The 10,039-nt window shown below is 43.4% G+C and overlaps 1 protein-coding gene across 1 annotated transcript; it reads right to left on the minus strand.

Annotated features, from left to right (window-relative positions):
• Window positions 1-4,494: 4,494 nt before the first annotated feature.
• LOC311313649 (regulator of G-protein signaling 21-like) lies at window positions 4,495-8,904 on the minus strand (the record flags this gene model as incomplete). Its single annotated transcript, XM_084443823.1, has 4 exons — window positions 4,495-4,671; window positions 4,932-5,098; window positions 8,175-8,236; window positions 8,843-8,904. The coding sequence occupies 4 exons, from the start codon at window positions 8,902-8,904 to the stop codon at window positions 4,495-4,497; spliced, it is 468 nt and encodes a 155-aa protein (XP_084299949.1).
• Window positions 8,905-10,039: the final 1,135 nt, after the last annotated feature.

Consider the following 10,039-nt stretch of genomic DNA (forward strand, 5'->3'; position numbering starts at 1 on the left):
ACTTAAACTCAGTACTTTTAAGTTAGCATCGTGACAGCGAGGGGGTAATTGGTGTCCGTTGGTGTTCTGACATCAAATTTGCCACAAAGTATGAATCCTGTAGGGTTTTATTGATCATTTTATGAAATCCATTGACTTGTATTGACGCGACTGTTGTAGATGTGTAGATCAATCCGCAGAGGGGATTCAGGAAGCGGAACTACTTACGGTAGCTATTGTTTATGTTGCTAGGCTACCTAGTTTGCGGATGTTTACACACATGTGCTGCGACTAAATAGTTCTATGCTAAATATTTAAAAAAAGCCTTTCCAGATGAACTAGAATCTTACATTATGGCGAATTATATGTCAGAACGCCAACTAACACCTCGGTGAGTTTCTTGTCTTTGAAATTGAGAGTTTAACATGTTTTTTTAATGATTTTTCACGGTGCCCACCCACATCCATTGTATGACCAAAACGGTGGTAGAGCAATTATCAGACTCTCAAAAGTGCTAGTTTTGTCAACGTTTTGATCTGAACCATTGTATATGATCATAAGTAACCTTACAACAGGTCTAAACATGCATTTTCCCTTTACTACTCCTTTAAGTTTGGGGAACAAATCCATATCGGACCATTAATGAGCCGGTTAGAGGACACGATCTTGCATTGAGATATATGTTTGTGCTGAATTGGGCTATTAGCCTGATTGTACGTTTATAAACTCTCGCTCTTCCTCTCTCCATGAAACATTGTAATTCACCGACGCACCACCTGCGTCGCCAGTTCCCCCTGTGTTCAAAAAGGGTGTAAAAACCCGTCTAAATCGGTATGCCAAGTCGGGAGATGGCGTAGAAAAGCGTCTAAATATACGCCCTTTTTGGTTGATAGATTGCGCTGTGGGGGGGAAGAGGGCGTACGCCTGAAATCACAGAAAAAGAGGTATAAAAAAAAGGCGTACCACAATGATAAATGAGGCCCCTGGGCGGCTGGAAGTCCAGACTATTGTGTATACTTTTTTTTTTTTTTTTTTTCTTTCCACAATGAGTCTGGCTTCCAGGCTAGGCCACATATACACCACTACAAGCAACACAATACTATTACAGGCAACACTACTGGTGTTTCACTGCAGCTTGGCCTCCACAGAGCCTGTTCATGACACGGCCTTAGACATGGTCTCTACCATTAAAGGGAGATAATATATTAAGTCACAGAAAGTGGCCCATTTGGGTTAACGCCATCTCAATTAGATCATTCCATTATTAGGGATAACATCTTTTTTGTGTCCTTCTTGATGTGGTTGCCGCAGCACTATCAACGTACAAACTCAGTCTTACTGCTGCAAGTATAATCCTCACTTCTCTCACTCCAACATTGACCACAATGTACAAAATACTCTCTAAAGATGTCCCCTGATTGTATGGGCTGATTAAATTATAACACAGCTATCAACTCCATTTCAGCACATGCGTATAGACTAAAGACATCACAACAGATTTGATTGTGTGGGCTGCAGGGTGATAGAAGAAACGGTGTCAGAAGTTGTTTGGCACAACCCAGCTAAGAGTTCTTCTGAACAAAGAGGTGGAAGTGAAAGACGTTTGGCAGCCTATGTGACAGAGGAAGACTCAGGAGGAGTCAGACTGAACGCTTCTCATCGTGTCCTGACGTCCTGTCTGAGCACCATGGTTCAAACCCGCCCGTGTCCCTCAGCATTCAGCAGAACAGGGGAGACACAACATCTACAGGTTCAGTCTTCTTGTTTAGCCCAGTTGAAATGATAATTAAACAGTTTTTACCACAAATTGTATCCGTACTTTGGTATTGCTCAAAGATATCATCTGGGTTTGTGTATTGGTGTGCTGTCAACTTTGAAAATATTCTACCTGTAGTGACCGATGATGTTATATTTACTTTAAGTCTTATTTCCAGAAAGGATAGGATAAAAATCTTCAATATGCAGTATTTGTCACCACCTAGTGGCCGTACATATGTAAATAAAACTGGGCACTCTCTTATCTACGGCATGCCTCAGATTCATTGTGTGATTTGAACAAATTTGCAAGTAAGCCTACATCTTAGTTCAGATATGGATCTGCTTAGTGTGGACTATATCGCATTATCAGATAATGCAAGAAATACCATTTCTGATACTTTAAAGCTATAGGTATCAGAACAGCAGAGGCTTGCTACAAGAGTTCATCTTGTCTGAAAGAGTTGGTATTTTCCTTCTGTCACAGTCAGGAATGGAGGACAATCAAGTCACTCAGCAGACAGCAGAGTCCCAGACAGCTTATCTCTCCCTCTGGGAGTTGTGCTGCTGCGGTTTTCCCTCAGTCAGTCCTGGTGAATTATCTCCTCAGCCTCTGAAGCCCAGAGACATCCTGCCTGCTGGGGTCTCGCTGCCTCCCTCCCAGAGACATCCTGCCTGCTGGGGTCTCGCTGCCTCCCTCCCAGAGACATCCTGCCTGCTGGGGTCTCGCTGCCTCCCTCCCAGAGACATCCTGCCTGCTGGGGTCTCGCTGCCTCCCTCCCAGAGACATCCTGCCTGCTGGGGTCTCGCTGCCTCCCTCCCAGAGACATCCTGCCTGCTGGGGTCTCGCTGCCTCCCTCCCAGAGACATCCTGCCTGCTGGGGTCTCGCTGCCTCCCTCCCAGAGACATCCTGCCTGCTGGGGTCTCGCTGCCTCCCTCCCAGAGACATCCTGCCTGCTGGGGTCTCGCTGCCTCCCTCCCAGAGACATCCTGCCTGCTGGGGTCTCGCTGCCTCCCTCCCAGAGACATCCTGCCTGCTGGGGTCTCGCTGCCTCCCTCCCAGAGACATCCTGCCTGCTGGGGTCTCGCTGCCTCCCTCCCAGAGACATCCTGCCTGCTGGGGTCTCGCTGCCTCCCTCCCAGCCCTGCATCCGGCTCACCTGGGGGCCCAGCAGAGGTGACTGCTTCCCCACACACACACACACACACACACACACACACACACACACACACACACACACACACACACACACACACACACACACACACCATCTGCTTTCCACTGCTGAAATCTGCTTTCTACTGTTTGTAGTCCTATTTCAGACTTCAGGAATCTGTGACATGATGTGTCTCCCATTGAGCCAATGATTCCATATTTAATACTTGTGTTCTTGTACAGTAGGTCCTGAATATGTTTACCTGAACATGTAAATATGTCAACATGTTTACCTTAATTTTCAAATATTACTATTATTAATGTCAAACAATGATCTGTCCAAAATGTTTTAGTCCCTTGACTCCCTTCATCAAAAGTCTACATTGAGGCAGATCTATCTCAAAACAAGATCTATCTCAAAACAGATCTATCTCAAAACAAGTCTACATTGAGGCAGATCTATCTCAAAACATTGAGGCAGATCTATCTCAAAACATTGAGGCAGATCTATCTCAAAACATTGAGGCAGATCTATCTCAAAACATTGAGGCAGATCTATCTCAAAACATTGAGGCAGATCTATCTCAAAACACAAAAGGAGAACAGAAGAGAAACTGATTATTTCAGTGAATGGTTTCAATGCAAAAATGAGTTCCTCAGTTGAGCCTCTGTTGTCAGTGTAAGCCCTTGTCTGTCTGTAATAGGAGGAACTCTTCAAAATCAATTTAGCCAGCTGTTGGAAAAATGTGTTTCTTAACAAATAGAATGTGATCTGAAGGTCATAAGAACAGCAATTAGAAAATTGTTCAGTGACTTAAAAGCAGTGCTATGCATGGCGTTTCCTGCCGAGTCCTCCCAGCATGGGCGCTTCCTGTGATGACTGATGTATTGTATACTGTACCAACAAGACAAGAAACACCATCAGGTTCTAGAAGAAAACAACTAGCAGGACCACATGCTGAAACACCCCCACGTGTTTCATCAACACGCATGAAAAGCTGTACTGAGGTGACTTGCTGAATATCAATCATACTGACAAAAAGCATAGAAATTAGTTTAGTTTCACATTTTATATGTGACATATTGTGCGTGCAAACAATATTATAACATGTTTAAGTGTTAAACGGAACAAGCAAATAACTGTAACTGTTATTGATTAAACAAACTGAGAAACGGGGGAGAAAAGCCATGGGTCATCAAGAGATTCTAAGAAGAGGTTCATGCCACCATTTTAATCTTATTATTTTAATCTTATTTCAATGTGAAGTTAATGGTGTAGTTAACTGAGGATGTTGCCTCATAACCAGGACAATGCAGGCCTCTACATGTCTGGTGGTTTAGAGGTTTGCACACTTTAACCAAGGAGGAAGTTAAATCAATCCTGTGATTATTGCCCCAGCTTGTGGATGGTGATGAACCATGATCACCAACCACACAACTTCCACCTTGTCTTTAGTGCCGAAGCTCCAGGCTTCAACCATGCTGAACTAAAATGGATGGCAGGAGATGGCAATAATTGATGTTCTTTAGACAGGGGAAGTGTTGAATCACTCAGGCCCAGAGGGATGGTTGACAAGTACGCTTTGTCTTCTGCTCAGGGTCTTCATCTATGCTCTGATTGTTCCAAAAGAGCCTGGTAGATGTCCGACTTGAGGAATCGGGGATAGCAGTCCTTTGCCATCAGACGGTAGATCAATCTCTGGGCCCCGTCGAAGGTAGTCACACTTGGCTTGGAGATATTGTTAGTGATGTCTTCTCTGGTCCCACAATCAATGTTAATCTGGATAAGAAAAGCAAACTGTTAATAAAATAGTATTATTCCTGTGAAATGTTATTAATCTTTTTAAAGATAGACTTACAATAGAATGTACAGTATAAGGGCAAAGTACACACTGCAAACAGACAATGGACAAATTCATTTTGAGCAAAACATTCAATAAGTTAACAGTGAAGGACATGGAGAGAGACAGCAAAAGAGTGTAATACTGCCAGTCTACAGAGTTGTTGCAGTAGGCCCTATGTCTGACTTGACATCTTAACCTGTCTGGAAGCGTCAACCTGGACAAACTCTGAATAGATCCTGTTAGCTGTGGACATCATCTCCGGGATGGAAGTTAACTTCTTGTACTCCTGACAGTCCAGCCAGAAAAGAATGTTCTCCTCACTGTACTCTGTCCTCAGGAACTCTCCAAAGACCCGCTGACCCACTGCACAGGAGAACAGAGAAACTCTTAGGGCCTGTGTCCACATAGCACCTTTTTTGAGCTCCAGTGCCATTTTTCAATTGTTCCCAATGAGGAGAGTGTTGTCGCCGCCTAGAGTAAAAGCGCTGTACCCAGTGTATTTTTTCAGAGCCCTCTGACTTTTTTGTACCTGGCTGCAGAAAAAATGGTGGACCTCTTCACGATGCACCTGCACAGTTGACAGGAAATCACGTGACCTCGACACCGGAAGAAAAATAACGCTTCTATTTCACGTTTTAGTGTGATGTCCCATAGGATTACATTGCACTATGTTTTTGTTACCTCCACAACGCATTTATTAAGAAAATTGTTTTGTGCACAACGCTTCCATAGATTACATTTCGTTTTCCTCTGAACGAAAAGTAGAGATACACGGCTGATCTACCCGACCTGCGTGAACTACATCATTAGTGTACAATAAAAGGAGAGTCGCAATATAGCGCACATCCACCTACCCTACCTGTGCGTAGCCTACATAACACATGGGAATGTTGTCGTTAAAAATTGTATTCAGCCAAATAAAATATAGGGACTATCCATAATATAAATTCAACACTGTCTTATGTAAAGGAGCAATATTTTCTTATGTTAAGGAGCAATTTGATGGCATATGACTTTTCTGGCGGTCTGGCTACTCCACCACTATATAGGATACCAACAGATATTAGGTGAATTGATTAATCCAATGAGGCCTTCTAGACCCACAGTAGGGTAGACACAGGTCCCCTAATAATAATCAAGGTCCCCTTCTATTTAGTGTGTCACAGCCAACTCGTGCTTCGTGTAGGCCTATAGGCCTACATCATGGCTGCATTAAAACAATATTGTGTTTAATTTATGAGTAGTGTATTGTGTCATGTAGGAAATTTCAAAATGCCTATCAACATTTCCTACCTGACAGGACGCGCTACCCATGAATTGAACATAACATAATGGGTGGTAGGTCATCCTGAGGAGGTCGGCTATATGACAACTTTTCAGAACACACAGTGAATAAAATCAGTCACTTATTTAGCTATCATCATCATCATCATTCTAGTTCCTTCCCACTCTGTGTCGTCGGCTGTCCCTACCCAGCCACCCCTACCCATTTTTATTTTTTTTTACCTTTGGCCCTCTGCCTTGCGGCATGGCTAAGTGCTTACTGTGCTTTGTTATATGATTCACTCAAATATCATATTAGAGACTACAGTGATAGCTAACACATAATGGCCTATAGGCAACTTCTCTGTAACTTCTCCAATAGACAAACATTTTCCAGGAGCTTGCTCGATCGTCTCGTTGAGAGAGGTCAGGGAAGAATTTTTACAGCTCACTTTTCTGGCCCCCGGGTGAAACAGTTTTTGCTTCCCTCTGGAATATGTAGGGGTGGGACCTATGCCCCCCCTCCCATTGCTCTATGTAAAGCACATTGTGTTGCTTCTGTGTATGAAATGCGCTATATAAAAAATAATGTTTTGATTGATTGATCATTAGCCATCATCCTTATTGTATTTTTCCTGGGCTTTCAATAAGTCCCAGACTAGGCGTATATGTCCAAATGAATGCTCTTTATTTTATATTTTGTAGACTATAATGTATGAATTGGAACTATCACGAGGTCTCGTCTTGACTGTGTAATAGATTAGCAGATGAGCTTTAGTAGGCATAGCTTCCTTTTTGTTAATTTTAGATTGGGGTAAAATCAAAATGATTATGAGAAAACGTCAGAGAATTGACCGACTGACGTCTGTTTTAATTTGATAATAATTTTTAAATTATGTTGGGTGGGATATGTTTGCAGCATGTGGATTTCAAGATAAATGTTGTGTTATCGGCAAATGTCATAATTTATGTGTGATGCACTCGGATCATGACTCGGATGCACTCAAGCACTGTCACATGAGACGCGGTGGACTGTGGGTATTTTCTGCTCCTAAGTCCGCGAAATTGCAGACTTTCGGTAAGTGCGGTTAAAGTGCACAAAATGGCGGCAGTGGCGCACTTGTGGACCTAGCAATTCCGTTTTGGGACTACCCTGAGCCCTTGTGGACTTAGCAGGAACGCGCATGTAAGGCCACAAGGCCGCGAGTGCTCTGCACTTTCGCCTAAGTGCGCGATTTTGGATTCAGCAAAAGATAACCGGACAAACGTTATTCTAGCGGCGCTGGCTTACAGCCATGCACAAAAAAACACTGCCTCTTGTGGTAGGTGCGCTGGCCCCAGCCATGCACAAAAAAACACTGCCTTTTGTGCTAGAAACATAGAACTGCAGGTCAACAACCCGACAGAGCGAGGGAAGGAGGGAATGACAACCGGACATTTGCTATCTTTGGTGCGTCGCCACGCACAAAAACTCGGCCTATTTTAGATCCATACAGGTGTGCAATTTTTCATTAGTCTTTTGGGAACACAAACAAACACCAAAATGTAAGCCCCAACATTACTCATGCTAATTGCTTTACATAAATCACAGCTGGAAAACTGGCAGTAATAGACACGAGACAAAATGTTTCCCTTTTGCAATGATTTTAGGCCCATATCTGTGGCTTTTACCACTTGGCTTTACTGTGATTGAAATGAATCATAGGTTTCAACCTACAGATTACTATGCCAATTTAGAGCTTGAAAAACAAGAGACAAAGGGCAGGAACTGCACAGCTGAGCTCATTTCCATAACATGTAATTACAGTGAAGCAGAGAGAGAGAGAGAGAGAGAGAGAGAGAGAGAGGGAGGGAGGGAAAGGTAAGGGGGGGGGGTTAAAAAGACAAAACATCTCATGCCCTTAGGCATTTTCAAATAGAAGTCTAGGATCTCATCAGATGAAGACCATCACAGTTTTTGCTCTGTAATGAGAATGACATCAAATCCAGCTAGATCCATTCTCTGTCAAACTCACCTTTTCAAAATTATATTGCTAAGTTTGTGGAAGCATATCCCCCTCATGCAGTATGGAACTGGTGAGAGTTATAGAACTACTGGTGAGATAGGTGAGATAAGGTAAAATACAGTGAAGAAAGAGAGGTCAAAGAAAACAGCTATAAAGAAATAAGAGCTTACTTTTACACTCCAGAAGTTTGTCGACTGACTCTCCCCATGCCATAACATCTTCAACAGGGGTCCTACAAACAACAACAATATACCTACTCTGAAATGTACAGTGCTTACGCAAAGAACACAATGTGTTGTATATGTCTAGACCCGTCATGCTCCTATAGGGAGAGAAAGACAGACAACGAGGATTTCAACAGTCAGACATTAACAGTGCTGAATAGCCAATTCAAAGCTCATACTTACACCATCTGTATTGAATTGTCACAGAGATTTGCAATTTCCCGCAAAATAGAGTAGATTTTTAGATCAGTGTTCGTCAACACGCTCAACAAGATGTGATGTTTTCTCTGCTGAGACGTCCCTCCCTCTTTCCAATACCTTTAAGGATGCACGCAAGTCCCTACATGTTGAGTTTGGGCAGATACTGAGCTGGGGGTGACACAGAGGTTTCAGCTCTTTGTCTAATATTGAGCAATTCCCAGAACAGGGATCAGGGATCCTTAAAGAACCAGAGAGCTGTTTGACCCAGTTCATGCCCAGCCCTGCACCATCACTCTCTGAGGCACAACAGCAGGAGGGAGACACCTACTATCTCTGTCAGAGAGGGGTGGGACACAGTCGTTGCAGAGAAAGAAGGCTATGAAAATGACTGATGACAGAACAAATGGCTGTACTGTGAGCGAGGGGGGATGGCGACAGCTGAGTGGGTCGACCTGTCCTCCCCTATCCCCCGCATGGCTTGATTTGTGAGTGAGCCCTCGATGGGATGTGTTCCCGCTCAGCCAGGAAAACAAGAACAGGTGTATTAAAACATCGCCGCAAGTGGGATTTGCATAGGTAATGACCACACAGACACAGCTGGAAATCTGATTTCCCAAACAAAATGTGTCAGAAAATAAGCTCTGCTAATAGGCCAGCATGCTCTCACACCTGGGCACCCACAGCCGTGCCCTTCTCTCTCTATTATGTATTCATCCTGTTTGAACTATGACCATTGTTTGTTGTGAGAACATTAGTAGGTGACGGCCAGATCGTACATTGGCCACTGTCAATGGAGCAGCTATTCACCAGACCAAACTCTAACCATTCATCCATTCAAGATGAGAGGATTTGACAGGCAAAAAGCTATCCCACCACTTGGATCTCAATACAAGGAGGTTTGAAGGTAGCCTGGAAGATCTGTATCGCAAAAATCCTTTTTGCGATACAGTCTGGACTTCTAGCCACCCAGAATGATTTCAGTGGGCGGGAGGACTTGCCTTTACTCCTTCAGCCAGTGTAACAAAACCGTTAGAAGTCCAATCACCGTTAAAATCCAGTCAGAAGAACGGTGAAAATATATTTTCCTCCAAGAAACTCCGTTAGTGCATACTCTTGTTCATGTTTAATTATTGTCATTGAGTCTATTTCTGAAATAACTGCACTTATGACTGTGTTTATTCTACTAACGTTAACGTTACCGCTTGTTGCTTCAGGAGACTGTTTTGCCAGCAGCCTGTATTTCATATTTCATGCATCAACTACGGTAACCCATCAGGGGCTGCATCCTCACTGGGTGGCAGAACAGCAGGTAAAATGCAGTCCCTGATTGGTCAATTATTTTGTAATTTCTGGAAATCAATGTGGATGGGGAGAGGTCCAGACTGATCCATGGAGAGAAGAATGTGAGCTCACATGATCAGGATGGTGACGCCAGTGCGTTATTAACGCAATTAATAACTTGGTGTGGGGAAATCACTACGTCACTACATGCTAGAGAAACAATGAGACGCTACAATTTGGAACAACAGGTATTCACATATGCCCCTCAAGCATGATGATCCAAAGGTATAGTTATACCTCAGACACCTTAGAGAAACAGTAAACTTCCA

Source organism: Borostomias antarcticus, assembly GCF_949987555.1.
Source record: "Borostomias antarcticus genome assembly, chromosome: 10".
Lineage (NCBI taxonomy): Eukaryota > Metazoa > Chordata > Actinopteri > Stomiiformes > Stomiidae > Borostomias > Borostomias antarcticus.